Source organism: Polypterus senegalus, chromosome 10 (genome assembly GCF_016835505.1).
Source record: "Polypterus senegalus isolate Bchr_013 chromosome 10, ASM1683550v1, whole genome shotgun sequence".
NCBI classification, from domain to species: Eukaryota; Metazoa; Chordata; class Cladistia; order Polypteriformes; family Polypteridae; genus Polypterus; species Polypterus senegalus.
Window position 1 is genome coordinate 144,235,024 of NC_053163.1, and position 16,679 is coordinate 144,251,702.

General features: G+C 40.6%; 1 protein-coding gene across 11 annotated transcripts in view; it reads right to left on the bottom strand.

Moving 5' to 3' along the window:
* Positions 1-16,259, bottom strand: part of unc13a (unc-13 homolog A (C. elegans)) — a 70,027-nt gene extending 53,768 nt beyond the window's left edge. For 5 of the 11 annotated variants that reach the window (XM_039766949.1, XM_039766947.1, XM_039766945.1 and 2 more), the window contains exons 1-10: positions 15,866-16,259; positions 4,984-5,013; positions 3,285-3,384; positions 3,048-3,165; positions 2,701-2,824; positions 2,525-2,595; positions 2,349-2,403; positions 1,282-1,311; positions 927-1,140; positions 454-573 (exon numbers count right to left, since the gene is read on the bottom strand). In XM_039766949.1, the coding sequence (XP_039622883.1) occupies positions 454-573; positions 927-1,140; positions 1,282-1,311; positions 2,349-2,403; positions 2,525-2,595; positions 2,701-2,824; positions 3,048-3,165; positions 3,285-3,384; positions 4,984-5,013; positions 15,866-15,887 (884 nt within the window). In that variant the 5' untranslated portion in view covers positions 15,888-16,259. The remainder of the gene's footprint in view (positions 1-453; positions 574-926; positions 1,141-1,281; positions 1,312-2,348; positions 2,404-2,524; positions 2,596-2,700; positions 2,825-3,047; positions 3,166-3,284; positions 3,385-4,983; positions 5,014-15,865) is intronic. The other 6 variants (XM_039766955.1, XM_039766954.1, XM_039766952.1 and 3 more) reach the window with 4 other exon arrangements.
* Between the last annotated feature and the right edge of the window lie 420 nt (positions 16,260-16,679).

Genomic DNA, 16,679 nt, shown 5'->3' on the forward strand with positions numbered 1-16,679 from the left:
CCACTTTGGTGTTAAATCCTTGCCATAAAGTACATCCCTATCTGGTACATACATTATTATCTACCTGTGCGATCTTTATCATTCTTTATATCTGGTGTACTGTGACCTCAGGCATTGCTGACACATGACCATGTGTGTAACCCAGGTGTTACCCAACCTGTGTAACCCAATGCCATCCCAATCTCTGTTCTAAAGCCCTGCTTCACTTGCTCATACAGTGTTTCATGAAGTCCCAGCTACCACCAGGAAACTCCTTAATGCACTCAAATACACCTTCTCATGATGTACTAAGCAACCACACTGCTCCACTGCCTGACTCTGGTACACACGAGCCTCAGAAAATAAAAGAGAGAGACAGAGAGAGAGCACCAAGAAAGCACACATGCAGACATGGCCGGCACAGGACAGGGTACCCACCACAAGCACGGCTAGAGATGAAGGCTGGCCACCCACCTATCAGAGAGGGATTGCCTACTGTCTAGCGAGTACTGCCGACTGGTCAGCCTGCTAGAACCTGAGGCTGATTCAAGGTCGCTGCGCCCATTGGTGGCAGAGTCTAAGCTATCATAGCGTCTGCCAGGGAAGGGAGGAGAGGTCTGTCAGTACCCGCCAGAATGGTCATCAGATGCTCATCCTATCTACATGGGAGTTGTCACCTTATTGCTATAACAATGTGGCTATCTTCTGGCCAGTGCATAACAGCAGGGAGATGGTTATACCATGCACAGTTTGATATCCCACACACTACAGGAAATGATCCTCAGTGGTTAGACAGTGGGAAATATTAGCAGCTGACCACCCATGGGCCCACCATATGGGAAATCCCACATGTGTGAGAACTATTTTGCATGCCTATGTGGTAACTCCTTTAGGATATAACACAGAAAATGAGTGTACAAGGGCTACACCACCCACAGAAGGATTACCTCATTGCCCTCTGGTGATCAGAAGAGTCCAAATCACAGCTGTGCATAGAGCTTGTGTAAGAGTCCCGTGAGATCTGCTGCTGATGCCTCATTGGATACTGATGGACAGAGGCATTGGGTTGGGAGGTAGTGTAATAAGGTGGTGGAATGCTGTTACTGGTCTCGCTACGATAATCACTGTCCCGGTCATCCACCGCACTGTCAGGGTCATCATCTATATGGATGAAAAAAAGTGTTATCATATCTTTGCTAAAACAACATTTTTGTTGCTTTTCCCCCTCTGGTCTGGTCACTCTAATCCTGGAGATTTTTGCTGAACCCCTGCCCTCCAACTCAGTGCAAAACCTGTACTCACTTTGCTGGTCCCACCAGAGATTCAAGTTACCTGCAAGGAGAACAGAAAAATAGAGGGGAGTGTAGAATTAGTCTTCGGTGGTCAGCAATGGAGAAAGCGGGAAGCAACCAGATTTCACTGCCCAGCAGTGAATTCATTGATGCAGAGTAGGTGACAAAGTAGCCTGTTTTAGTTGTCATTGCTGAATATAGACACCATATCCTACTAGTCATAAATTAATATACTGACCTGAAGAAGGCAGTAAGTTAATAGATCTCACTGGTTATAGGTAACTTCGGGGACCCAGGAAAAGTAACAGTAAATTGTATCTTAGCAAACAATGATGACTGCATTAACCTAGAGAAGGTGACAGGTAGACCTTACTGAGGTAACAGGAAACCATATGTCATTGGCCATTACAGACTAATGTCAACCAATTATACTTGAAATATACTAATCACAATAACCTCAAGAAGATCAGAAATGATCTCAATCAATGGCTATAGGTTGTGCAATTCAGACCACTGTAGCCTCAAGAACATGTCAGTGAAGGAGAGTTTCCTGACGAGGAGTGAATACAAGCCAGAAACCATGAGGGGGAACCACGTCTTATGGTATTGTTCTGACTATATTAACTTAAAGAATACAGTATTTCAGTCCAATCTCACTGACCAGCAGTGACTTCATTCATTTGGTGGTGGCAATAAAGCATAAAGTATTGCATAGAACTGATCACAGTGACCTAGAAAAGTACAAGTTCTACCTGGTCAGCATCTACCACATCATTCTGGTGGTCATCTAAAACAACTAGACAAACTCAGTGATGCAGAAATAAAGGGGATAAGTAATCACAAATTACTGGAAAGTTCCAATAACAATGACCAAGAGAAGATGCAATAAATAAGGCCTCATGGGTCAGTAATGGCCACAGTGATCTAATGGGCTTTGCAAGATAAGGCCAGTGAAGACCATTCTGAGTGGTAGAAGGTGACATAAGTCACATTTCTCTTTTCGGTGATAACCAAAATGATTCTTGGAAGATGACAAAAATGAGTCTCCCTTGATTTATGGTCTCCAGGAATACTTACAGCACTGAGTCCCTGGCACGGGCAGCGGGTGCTCCTGCTCTTCCTGGTCTGTGTACTGAAAGTAGAATCATGGGAAAGGAGGTTAGTGGAACTGGAATCATGATTCAGTTTTTCCTCATATGCCGTTGACTTTTTCAAAGAGGTCAAGACTTTCTTAAAGCCCTGCAGCTACTTACATCCTGGTCCCGCAAGGCATTCAGTTGTTCCAACTTCTTTGCCCAATAGCGCGCCTCCTCCTCTGGGATATCTGGTGAAAGGAAAATGAGATACAGGATGCTAATGAAATCCCTCTTTGCCCATCCCATATATTACCACTAAGTGACAGCACTGGCCCTCCCACTACAGGGCTTACCAAGAGGCAACTCAAAGCGTGTGTCTAGAAGAACGCGATGGAAGGTAGGGTCCTTGGTGCCACAGATCTCATTGTCTGCCATGATCACCTGGGAGTCAAGAGTGAGCCACTCTCCTGGGCCTTCCTGTAAAAACATAGTTGGGAAGAAGATGAGCTCTTAAACACACCCCGGACAGACATGAAGATGAATTCAAAGGCGGACTGACATAGAACACTGAATTTTGCATATATTTAATATTCTGATTCAACAAATGATATTGGAATCCTGCAAACAACAGGAACACTAACACTATTTCCACATACTCCCTATTCCCATCTTCTCCTCACACCATTCAGGGGCACAGTACCTCATTTGACTGGCGGATGCTGTGCAGAGGTATCCACACTGTGCCCATCATGGTGTCCCAGATGAGACCTTTGTTCCATAGCTCCACCGTTAGCCCAAGATCAAGGCGGCTGATCTCGCTAAATGACAGAATGAGACAATTAGGATTTGGTACCACTGTGCATTTCTGCAGTGAACATAAAGCTGAATATAGGAGCAATGAGTTGAATGGGATCAGGGTTGGCCTATTATCACTCACAACATAAAATCTTGTTCCCAACATGGCTGGCTGCCCCTAACAGCGATTGTTGTGCTCTTCACATTCTGAACCTTTAGTGACACATATGTATTGAATTTCTCTAGAAGAGACAAGAATAAAACAACATCAGAATGGGAATCAGTTTATCAAACAGGTAGATCCACTAGACATACTGTACATAAAGAGTAAATTCAGCATGGGCACAGACTGAGAGCCAAATGCTGAGAAGAATGAAATTAGCATAACTAAATGTTGTGTACAGGTGGGGCCAGAAATAAGGGGACTAGGAAGGTATATGAGAATGGAAAGAGTCTAGAGAAAAAAAAGAATGGTCTTTAAAAAGAAAAGTACATAATCACAGAGCAACAGATACCCAGTTAAAGGTGAGGACCACTAGGGGAGATTAGGTTGTGCACAGGAAGTGAAAATGTTAATTTCATTTTCAATGAAAAGCTGAAGGGTTTAGAAACCTAAAGTAATAGGTGAAGACTATCAGTCAGTTACACAATACTGACTCATAATGTGTTGAAAATGGAAATTACAGTGCAGTATCAAAAAGATGTCACTGATAGAGTAACTGAAATTAAATGGTGCTGGGAGTCAATGGGAGGAATGACAATGCTAAATGGAAGAGGTGGAAACACAAGTGGAACAAAGTGGACTACAGAATAAAAACAATAAACAGTAAAATAAGAGTGAAAGCGATAGTAGGTTGATGTAGAAAGATTCTATAACATGGATGTTAGGTGCAGTTTAAAGGCAAGCGGTGTAAGTGTGGTTACACTGGGAGTGGGGGTGGTCTTGAAGGGAGGAGCAACTTTAAAAAAGTCAGTAACCAATGTAATCCTGACAGTAGGAGCAATAAAAGTAAAGACTAGGATATTGCTGATGACATTGTGTTGTATAGCACCAGAAAAGAGAAAGTGGGGAGGAAGTTGGAAGAATGGAGAAAGACTTTGGAAGACAGAGGATTGAAGATAAATAGGAAGAAGACAGAACATATGAGATTTAATGATGATCAGAATTCAGAAGTTAGCCTGCAAGGAGTACTACTGAAAATAGTGGATCAATTTAAATATCTAGGATTATTGGTAGCCCAAAATGGAAAGTTAAATGCAGAGATAAATCATAGAGTGCAGTGTGAATGGAATAATTAGAAGAAAGATATCAGGAGTATTGTGTGATCAAAGAATTGAGACGAAGGTTAAAGGTAAGGATTTTAAGACAGTGGTAAGACCACCAATGATGTATGTAGCTGAGAAATGGGCAGTAAAGGGAGCGCAGGAGAAGAACTTAGATGTGTCAGAAGTGAGAAATGGATGTATGGAGTTACAAAAAATGACAGAATATGAAATTTCACAATCAGAGGTACAACAAAAGTGAGAGAGATATCTAAGAAAGTGAGGAAAGTAGGTTAAAGTGTTATAGACTTGTGATGAGGAGAGAAAATAAATATGTGTACAACAGAATGATGGGAATGGAAGTACAAGGAAAGAGAAAGCGAGGGAGGTCAAACTGAAAGTGAATGGATAAAGTAAAGAAGATCTGAAGAAAAAGAAATGACTGAGGAGGAGGTGCAGGACTGAGCTGTTTGGAGAAGGTTGATCAAGCACATTGACCTCACATAAAAGTGGGGAAAACTGGAAAGGGAGAAAAAGAAGAATATAGATGAAAATACAGTATATAAAACACAACTCACCCTGGGGACCATCAAGTTTGGCTTTCTTTACTGGAAAAGTAAAACAGAAAGAAAGGTTATCAGCTCCATACACATAGAACAGGACAGATACAAGAGTCTGCACATAAATTTGAGTGTCACATGTTCCCATGTTCACATATAAGGCTCCTCAACTCTAGCAAATATGATTGTGTCAATCTATGTGATTAACTAGTGCATGCAAGCTCGCGATGGAAATTGAACAATAAACAGAAGAATATAGGAAAGGTGACAAAATCCCAGTAACTCACTGTACATTGTCAATGTACTGTAGTTTTAAATTCAAAAATATGCTATCAGATCACTTCAATTAATCAAGAATGCAACAGACTTCCATCACAGTGACATACAGTATTTTGTCCTCCATACTAGAGTCTGCACATATTGTATACAAAATGCTAGTGCTGGCTTACTGGGGTGACAGGTGTGCTGGCCATGTGAATCAGCCAGCAGCCATATTATTTGCATTTCAGAACAGGTAATTCACCTGAAGCTAAACATGCTTGATTTCAGTCAGTACTTGGAGAGGAGACCACCTAGGAAAAACTTGGGTTGCTGCTGAAAAATGTGTTGGTGAGGCCATCGGGGTCTCTTACCTTGTGGTCAGTGTGTGGATCCCAGTACAGTGACTGAGACATTATGCTGTAAAAACTAGCACTGTCCTTTGAATAAGACATACTGTAAAAGAGATATCCTGACTCCCAGTGTTGATAAAAAGATCTCTGGACATCTTTTGAAAAGAGTAGGGCTTTTCCCAATGTTTTGACTAAATTGCCCACCACGGCTATGTTATTCTGACCCCATAATAATCCCTTGTCTCTTACTGGATAACTCTCTCTCACTCCTTCACCACCTAATAGCTAATGTGTGGTGAGCATACTGGTGTGAGAATTGCTGCCGTCACATTATCCAGGTAGATGCTACACATTGATGATAGTCGTAATGGTTGCCCAAAGTCTATGTAAACTGCTATATAAATGTAATTAATTATTATTATTATTAATATTATTATCATTATTATTATTATTATTATCATGCACATTTGTAGACCAGACACATCTTATACATCAGCAATCCCTTGCTGGTTGTTATCATCATGACCGGAATGGTTGTAAAGAATGTGGTATATATAGTATAGTATATATAGTATATGAAGCACAAGGATATAGTAGACACATTTTAATGAACAAAGCAATAGCAACAGCAGTATCAAAAACAAATAAATAAATGTATCAGAGAGAACAAGTAACAGACAAAGGAAGTAACAGAGCTTTAGACATCCTGTAACATTGATTTGGTAGTTTAGTCTGATTGGTTATATAATGAAGTCTTGGGCAAGCATCAATGAGTTGAAAGTATGTGAGTTAACAGTGGCTAAAAACTGCCTCAGAGTCTGTTAGCGTGGCAGTGAATGCTACAGTATCACTTGCTGGATAGTGTGTGTGGTGGTAAAGCAAATCATTTGTACATGGGGTATGTGAGACCTGAGACAGCTAGCTTTTCTTCAGTAATTTGTTTCTTATGCCTTTGGTCATAATCTGGGAGACTTATTAGTTATTTTTCAGCTTCTAAATTTTGGTACAGAATTTTCCTGCATTTTATGGTCTTTATTTTAGTACACAGTTGGCCATAAAACCATCCCAAGAGCTAGGCATTTCATTATTTTTGGCAAGTGCTCAAAATTTTCTCATTTTCAAATTAAATGAAAGAGTTTTATTTATTATGATTACTGCTTCATAACAGTTTAATCACCTGTTTACTTGAAAGTTTGTCTTCATATTACAGAATATCGGCAGCATGGCAGCGGTTAGTGATACATAAGCACATAAGAAATTTGACAAACGTGAAAAGAACATTCAGTCCATCAGGCTCGATTGTTTAGCTAATAGCCAAGCTGCCCCAATATCTCATCCAGATACTGTACTTTGCAAAGGTTGTCAAGATTTCTGCTTCAACTACGTGTCTTGGTAGTTTGTTCCAGATTTCCACAACTCTTAGCATAAAGAAGTGCTTCCTAGTTTCAGTCCTAAATGCACTTCCCCATAATTTTCAATGGTGTCCTTGAGTATATGATTCACCATTCATTTGAAAGAATTCTGTTGGGTCTACTTTATCGATACCTTTGGAAATATTTAAGACCTGGATCAGGTCCCCCCGGAGTCTCCTCTGCTTGACACTAAACAGGTTTAATTCTCTGAACCTGTCACAGTGTGACATGTCCTCAAGTCCTGGGACACTGACTCTTCTCCTATGTACAGCTTTAAGTATTGTGTCTTTCTTGTAGCATGGTGTCCATAACTGCACACATTACTCCAGATGCAGTCTCATTAGTGCATTATATAATCTAAGTAACACGTCCCTCAGTGATGTGTGCAGACTTTCTGGTAGGCACTGGCTCAAAAGCGGGATTAGAGGCACCATATAGTCCTTAAGTTAATGGACCGAAGGCCAGATGTCCACATGACCATCATCATCTAATTCTTCCACGTGAAGCTTGAAAACCATGAGGACTGATTTAGATCATTTATGTTAGGTAGAATTCCCATTTGGGGCTTGGGTGGTCTCGTGGCCCCAGAACCCCTACAGATTTTGTGTTTTTCTCCAGCCCTCTGGAGTTTATTTTTTGGCTTGTTTTTTCTGTCCTCACTGGCCATCTCACCTTACTTTATTCTTTGTTACTTAGTATTGTCTAATTTTACTTTTATATTTTTCTTTTTTCTGTCTTCATCTTGTAAAGCACTTTGAGCTACATCATTTGTATGAAAACGTGCTATAGAAATAAATGTTGTTGCTGTTGTTATTATAAGACAAGTTTTGTTACTTTGAAATCCTGGACTCAAGTCAGTGTTTCACTTCTGCAATTTTTAATTACCCAGAAAATTTGGAAGTAACTTCAAGGGCATTATAATATTCACAGCCTTCTGTCCACATTGCTGAATATTTTATATTATCAGGAAAGATGTTACACACCTTCTACTTTATCTGCACTTTATATTCTTAATAACACATCTTAACAACACCTAACAGAAAATCACAGAATTAGTTCATGCAGTGCTTGAAGTGAGCCGGTACTCACACACTCTTCAATCAAGTAGTGACGCAGCCCGATGCTCAAAGCTCCATGGGAGACCACCCCCCCAACTCTTTGATCGAATGTCACTGTATCACCATTAAAAAGACTACTGCCAGTAATTTGGTTCCACTTCAAGCACTGGGTCCATGAATACCAGACGAATCTTAACAGCATGAGTTCACATCAGAGAACATCAAGTCAAAGATTTTTCTCCCTCTATAAAGTGCCTTTTGTGAGTCAGTTATTCAAGAATCCACTAGACCTGATCATCTGTTAGCATAGATCACCATTCTTTTTTGTGCATTAATCATTCACCAATGAAATGAACATTTTGTTATGATCCTGAACCCTAAAGTACAATATTAAACAGTTGTATTTGTCAGCTTTTGGATTTTAAAGCAAAATCTTCTCTTTGGATCCTGTGTTTTAATAGGTTGCAATGACGTCATCTTTTTTTAATAGTTAAATCACTCTTGACAGAATTAGAACATCAGAGAGCTGGTGTTGTTGTCATAGATTTATGAAGTTGGACTTAACTGAGCTTGGAAACATTTCATTCAGCAGTTGCTGTAGATACAGGCAATGTGGCATCGACATGCAGCAATTGGTACAATTCAATCAGCATCACACTCTTTCAATATACCCAGCATTGCTTGGTTGGTAATCTTTGGATAAGTTTATACAGAATGAAATACACTGAATTATATTAGTATACCCAAGCCAACTAAGCTTGAATGGCACTGCCAAATTTGAAACCTGAGATTGGTCCCTTGGAGGCATGCTTTCATGATGCCAATAGTTTTACAATGCTTTGCTTTGTTACAGTGGCAGGATGTTGTACCGTGTTATTCATTATGGATGCAATGAGAAGTCAAGCAAAATGACACATTTTATTGAGTAAGTGAACAGATTACAATATGGAGGCTTTTGAGGCAACTCAAGCCCCTTCTTCAGGCAGTTTGTAATGATTGTTTTGATTACAAACTGCCTGAAGAAGAGGCCTGAGTTGACTCGAAAGCTTGCATATTGTAATCTGTTCAGTTAGCCAATAAAAGGTGTCATTTTGCTTGACTTCTCACTGTAAGAATCAGCTAATTTATAAATAACAGATAATCATAACAATCGAAAGCATGACCAGCACACAAATATTTATTATAGTTTTTGTGGAACAAATGCCAATTATTATCATTGATAAACCTTTATTATGATAGTAAACAGTAATCTACCTAACTTGAATAAGGTATGTGATCATCTATCCATCCATCCATTATCCAACCCGCTATATCCTAACTACAGGGTCACAGGGGTCTGCTGGAACCAATCCCAGCCAACACAGGGCGCAAGGCAGGAAACAAACCCCGGGCAGGGCGCCAGCCCACCGCAGAGGTACAGTATGTGATCAGAAGTGATTAATTAATTTTGAATGGGAGTAAAGGTCACCTGGGCCAATAAGGGGATAAAGGTCCAGGGCCTGAGCCACAATAGCCATTCATTTGTGCATGTCCCTGATTTACATTGATTTATATTCAAGTTTTTTATGGTTTTTGTGGCTCAATAGGTGCAGTGTTCTGGGTTTAAATTCTGTGTACAGCTACTTGTTAAATATAGAAGTCATGGAAAGCTCAATTAAGAAATTGGGTAGAATGTTAACACATTGGTTAACAAAGCTTCTTAACTGATCAAGCAGTCGGCTGCTGATGTTTGTATGAACTCTGAATGATCTGCCTTTGTCATTTGGGGATTTCCACCGAATGCTCCAGTTTTGCTTCCACATCACCATAAGATGTAAAGGTTAATTTATTTAGCAATTACAAATTGGCCCCTTGTGTGCATAAAATATTGTATGCTATAACAATCCTTATCAAAATATGCATTTTGATATACAGCAATAAAAATTTGTTAATGGGTAGTACAGAATAATCTAAATGGGTGCCTGTTGATGAATTGTTATGTTACACAGAGCCATTAATAGTTTGCACCATCATATGGCACTTTACTGTGCTAATAAGATGAAAAAGTCAGATTTATCAACTGATTGGTACAAATGGATGACTTAAACACACGTCTATCACATGCAAGACATCAGAAGGACTTGGATGGAAACCTGAGGGATGTTACACAGCAAGGGTCAAAAGGGATTTCTGTCTCAAATATCTTAAGATACACAAAGATAAAAAAAAGTCTTCTGCCATTTTAAGCAACCTCAGTGTGGAGTTGGCTCATTCTCAGCATGTCCACCTCATTTGTGTACTAATACTCTTGTTTTCCTCCATTTCCAAAATGCATTGTAGCTGACAGCTTCATTCCTGACTCTAAATTGACACAGTAAGAGCATAAGTGTGAGTGTACCTTGTGATGCCCCATCCAGAATTGGTTATTGCTTTGAACCCTTTTGCTTTCTGATAGAGGGTTTGATGATTGATGGATGGGTGGGTTGGTTAAGCAGAGCAGAGTACATCAGGCTTCTGACCCTAAGACCTTAAAAGCAGATTAAATGGGTCTGCAAATGGAGAGATGGAAAGACCATTACTTTGCACCAGCCCAATAAGCAGGGAAACAAATAAGAATAAATGAAGCAAAATTTTACACAAGAGTTGTTTCCTCCAATATATTTCAGTATGACAGATTTCAATGAATTTCATTTTGCACTGTATAGCACTCTTCACCGAATGGAACTTCAGAACACTTATACAGAGGACAATTACAATGTCTGCAAATAGGTGTCACAGTGGTTCAGTGTCTCCCCCAGATCCCCATTTGACTCCCACATGGATTATGGATGTTTAATTTTCTCTCTGTGATCATGTAGGTTCTGTAGTCTACAGTGTAAATTGACCTATTTCTAGTTGGCATGCCCTGTGTAATGCAGCTGACCCACCCAGGGCTGGTTTGTGCCCTGTGCCTAATGCTGTTGAGGCTCTGGCTCCCCTTCATCCTCTATGACGTAAAGCAGAAGCAAAAAACTGATGAGAGAATGTAGGTATGTTAAATGGAGGGCAGTAACTACTACAGATCAGTGCTGATGAAAAGACAGAGTAGCTTGCTCACATTCACCAGTGATAAAAAGAACTAGTACCACCCTTTCTGGAAGTGGAGAAAAGGCCAGTTCAGAGGGAAAAAATCATTTTTCAGATATTGAACTCTCTTCTAGGATGACACAGATGACTTCTCACTGCTGGCTGCTGCTGCCATTTGGCTAGTCAAATTTGTCAGTCTAGCTTCAGCAGCTGCTTATAATTAAGCCATTTTAGGCAATTTAGAAACCGACTGCTCAGCCTTTTCAATGCCCTATCACTTTTGTGTGCCAGACAGAATTTTGTTTTTCATAAATCATCTTCAGAGGGCGACATAGCAACCCAAAAAACACCTAGCTTGGAAAACTGGCACAGTAAAATAAAGTGGGATGGCTTGCTTTTGAACCAATACCCATAAAGCTGTCATTTTTTTCATTTTCTAAACCTGCTTGTTGAAGTTCAAGGTTGTGGAGTTACAACAGTGGGCTCAAAGCAAGATAAACTGGATAGATAGATAGATAGATAGATAGATAGATAGATAGATAGATAGATAGATAGATAGATAGATAGATAGATAGATAGATAGATAGATAGATAGATAGATTCTGAACACACACTAGAATAACTAAAAAGATAGAAAATTAAAAAAAAAGAAAAATGTCTGACTTGACAGTCACAGTCACAGTGATGCATTAAGCAGGTGTATAACCATTGGTATAAAGTAGCTTTTCTCAACACACTCCTGCGTTATAAGTTGTTGATTGAAAATCCTCTGTGTTACTGGTTCAGAGAGATGATGTGCATCACAGAGTTGTAGAAGATGTGAAAATGCTACCTCAGCCCATAGCACACAAGCATTGTAGGACACAAGCATACTCATATGTGGACAGGTTATAGCCTGCAATCAACCTAACCTTCACGTGTTTGGGATGTACTTGCAAAACCAGTATAGCTGTGTAAAGCCAATGTGTACAAAGAGAGAACATGCGATATCCCTAATAAAGTTACAGGCTTGAGACTCTGATATCTGTGGAGCTATGAGGCAGCACTTACAGTGATGCCACTCAATAATATCTGTATGACAGTTTACCTGATTCATAAACACCAGGGAAACAGACCTCCAAAATGGACATTAGCAGAACAAGAGGAATGCCTCAGACTTCCTATCACACCTCTGAGTCTCAGTCTGTCCAGCACCATATAAATGCAAATGGAACAGCATGATACTGAAGTCATGCTGTTAGCATGAAGTGAAATGGGTATGATATAGATGAGCATGGAGAATTTGGATCATAATTATTTCTTTTATGAAACTTGCATAATGGAAGTTTTATTTTCTCTGAAGGGCCACTTTAGATGGAGTTGTCAATTCTGCATTGAATATTTAAGTATCATGGATTATCTTCAGAACATTTTTTTTTTTTTCATTGGATTGTGTTAAAAATATGCAAAAATGAATGAAAATGTTTATGTGGATGTACAGTTGTAGGTTTCCAGATCTGTCCATTCTGCATTGTATTATTCCATAATGTTCATACCACTAATCATAAAGTAATTTCACAACATTTACTCCAAAATCTTGAAGAAGACCCCATGTAGTTATATAAGCATTTTCCCCAATGTGATACAATCAGAGATAATCCTATACTAGGGATACAGTTTCAAATAGCAAATTCAAACCCATTTTAAGAGTTGAAAGTGTGGGCCCGTTTCCTTCCTAAATCTGGATCAAGAATAGCCAATAAAAACATACACACAATAATATCCAAACAACAACTGATGTTTAACATAGTACAATTTACATTAGTGCCTAGATAAAATGACCTGAAACCAGTTCACCATATACTGTAAATTCAACCTCTCAAATGTAGGGTCACTGCAGAAGAGGCAGAAACCAAACTTCATTGGCTCACCATTCATCACAAACATGTACATTTCACACCCACACTCTCTCCTAATGGGACCAGTTTATAGTTGCTGATTTACCCAACTGGTATGTCTTTCAGCTGTAAGAGGAAAACAACATCAGCCAGGGATAACATAAGAACTCCACAGAGGCAGCCACAGGTCCACAATGTGAAGCTGGTCTTGTGCAGCTTTAAGACCGGTGCCATAAACACTACACCACCATGCCGCCCAGCCTACTTATCTACAGTATAACCATATGTTACAGAAGAGGTAACAAATGTATAAAGTATACATCCATCCATCCATCCATTATCCAACCCGCTATATCCTAACTACAGGGTCACTGGGGTCTGCTGGAGCCAATCCCAGCCAACACGCCGCAAGGCAGGAAACAAACCCCAGGCAGGGTGCCAGCCCACCACAGGGCAATGAAGTATATATTTTAGGAAATTAACACAAGATATGTAGAGAAAAATATTTTTACAGATCATGTACTATGAGACAAATGAATGTTTGTGTAATAACATTTTGAGACAGATGTTTTCTTTGAATGATGTTCTAAACTGTTGTTAACCAAATTCAGAGCTGTAGGGGAGATGCATCCGTAGAAGATTAGAAATACCTTTATATTATAAAAGCGATGTTTTATAGGATTCCAGTTAAAAAGTACTCATTAATAATAACTTTGATCTGTATTTTTACAAAGTAACTATAAATTAATTTACAGAAAAATATATTATGTTAACCTAAATGCCCCTGTTTTGAATACAGTACATTCTGTGTGTGAAGTCACTGAAATGTGTTATTTGAAGATTAACATTAATTACTTTATGAGATAAAAATGAAAATGAAATTCTTTGTAAAACGTGATAAAAGCTTACTTTATGCTTCTCCTTCTAGACTGACGGATAAGATGCATGTATTGATGCTCTGCAATGACTTGGTGCTTCCATGCCCAGCCATGCCAGTGTCCAGCGGTGGCACAGCATCAAGCTCTCCTGATACACTGGTTAGTAAATGGATGGATGTATAAATAAACTGACCTCTTTAGAGACAGCCTATATGGACAATGACGCTCTTGACTCACTGGGTTCAAATCCCAACACTGCGGATATCTGCGTGAATTTCTCCAGGTACTCTGGTTGGCAAATGCAAGCAGGTAGGTTGATTGGCAATTGTAAGTAGGATCATTATATACTGTACTTTTATATGCAAGTGGGTATTGCTAGGAATGTCAATGACTTTAAATTGTATTAAGCGGAAACAAAAGTATTCAGTAATTGATGTGTTTAGATGTGTCATCAAAAACTCGTATAAAGTTATCAACCCTCGCAGTTAAAGTTTATATAAGTGAACAACACACAGCAGAAACTCTGCCGTTGACCACATTCTTCTCTAGTCAGTATGTTTTGGAACAGACTACCAGAAATTTGAAGCTGTTGGGATCTAGGTGAAAACCTGGCACTGGCTACACCTCCAGATTGTAGCGAGGCGTTGCAGAGTTTGCAGGGATCAGACCTGACGATCCAGCAGACAGAAGACACCTCAAAAGGCAGCATCACATTACAGATGAAATGGCCACAAGAAATTTATAGGAAAAGGGGTATCTTGTAGGTAGTTAAGAAATGCATGTAAACATATAGAGCGAGGTGCTGTTGGTATAGTCGCGTGTGTTGGCTGCAGGCGCTTTAAAGAATGCTGTGTCAGTAAAAAATGCGGCAGCAATCTGGGTATCAGCGGAGGGAGGGTGTGTCTGCGTGCCCACCCCCAACTAGTGCATCTATCTCAGGCTCACTTTAGCAATCCCGGGATTGGCATGCAATAAACCTCCTCCGCTGTGTGTGTTTGTGGGTGAAGGGAAGGCCGGCCAGCCAGGGGACACCGTTTTGTGAATGAAATCAGCGCGACATGACGGCCTCTTCAGTTCATCCCTCGTGACTGTGATGCGCTGTTCCATTTACACTCGACACACACGCGCGCAGGACTCACGGTTTCTCGCCCATCACGTGCATTCGGTCCAGTGATACCTAATTTAAAGCTCCAATCTCCTGATTCCCAAAATAAGTGTAATGCGCGTGTTTTGTGTATGTGTGAGTGTGTACATGTGAGTAAGTATGACTGAGTGTGCGATTTTTAAATATCTTCTTTCCCTCAAGCCCGATTCTATAATTAGCTAAGAGCTGGGGTGGAAACGGGCGGGGAAGCTTCAGGGTGCTTTTATTTAAAATATGCTCTGTGTGGGTACTGAGATATATGCAATAAAGTGCTAGTTTCCCTTTCTTTTACTTTTAAACCATTCGCAAGGTTCGTCTTAATAGTATTAAGAGACTGCTGACGCCGAAGGCGCAGAGAGACACCTGCTTGCGATTCATCGATTTGAGGCAACTACAATTATAAATAAATACATATCCAATTAAATAAAGAAGGAAATTTGGAGTCCAATCGATAGATCAACATTACGCGGTAGTGACCATGCGGGCGAAGAATGGGGGATTGGAAAAATCACAATTCCGCCCCACACCCCCTCAAAAAAGAAGCTAGCTAGCTAGTTCGAATGGAAGAGGAGAAGGAGAACGGGGTTCACGCTGCACCCCAGGGGTGGGCTTGGCCCCGTTAATTACTTCCCATCCCTAATGTGGGAATCCTTCACTCGGCATCAAACACAAAACCACCCGGAGTGATGGGTGTGCTAATAGGGGATAGTCGGATTCGACACAGGGGCTAGGTACAGGGCGGGGTGGGGTGTAGGATAGAAATGATTTTTTTCTGGCACTTACAAAGTAAAAACAGAATAAAATATTTGTTTAAAAAATCAGTTCAATGACTAGTCAAAATAAATCGAAGCCACAGCACTGGTCAGCGCTCCTACCTCCGACGCACAACAGGGACATGGCTGCTCGGCTCCCTCTCCCCTGCCTGGTCCGGCTTTATCTCCGCGCTGGTTCTCCTTTCCTCCTGCTGTCCTGTCGTCTCATGTCAGGTCGCTCCTAAAGCAGCACGGAGCGGCTCGCCTCACTTGTCCAACGCCCCAGCCATCTTGGATTCAGCACAAGCGGAGGAGAACAGCGCCCTGACGTCACGTCAGCCAGATCGGAGGCAGCAAGAAGCGATAAGAGGCACCTGACTCCGGCCAGCTGGTCTGGAGAATGCCGCTCGTCGAAAGTCCTCAGGGGACTAAAACGGGAGAAAGGTTTGGGAAGAGAGTCTTCGATTCATCCGCAACCCCTCACAGTTTCCTGATGGAACAACCCGGTGTAGGCGGGTGACAGCAGCCCTGATGTCACGGGGGATCTCTGCTAGAAAACAGCTGGAACCCCACCCCCCCCCCACAGTCACCGCCACCGCCCCCGTCTTGTAATCACACCATCTCAACTTAATCACGACCACGAAAGAAAGAAATGTATTGAGAAGTATTTATCGTTGTGTTAGATTTCAGAGCACGAGGCTTTGACACGAAATGTGTTAAAGAAAGCGCAATGAAATCACGGTGATTAACGTGGTCAGTTTAATACATCTCAATGGGGACGCCAGATGAAGGCAGGCTCAAAGCGGTTACACCTATTGAAACATAAGACAGTAGTAGAAAAGGACATAAAGTATAATCATGCAACATGCACAGTACATACACGACCATTCATTTATTTAGATGGATCAGTATGAGATGAATCCAAAAACATTAGCAG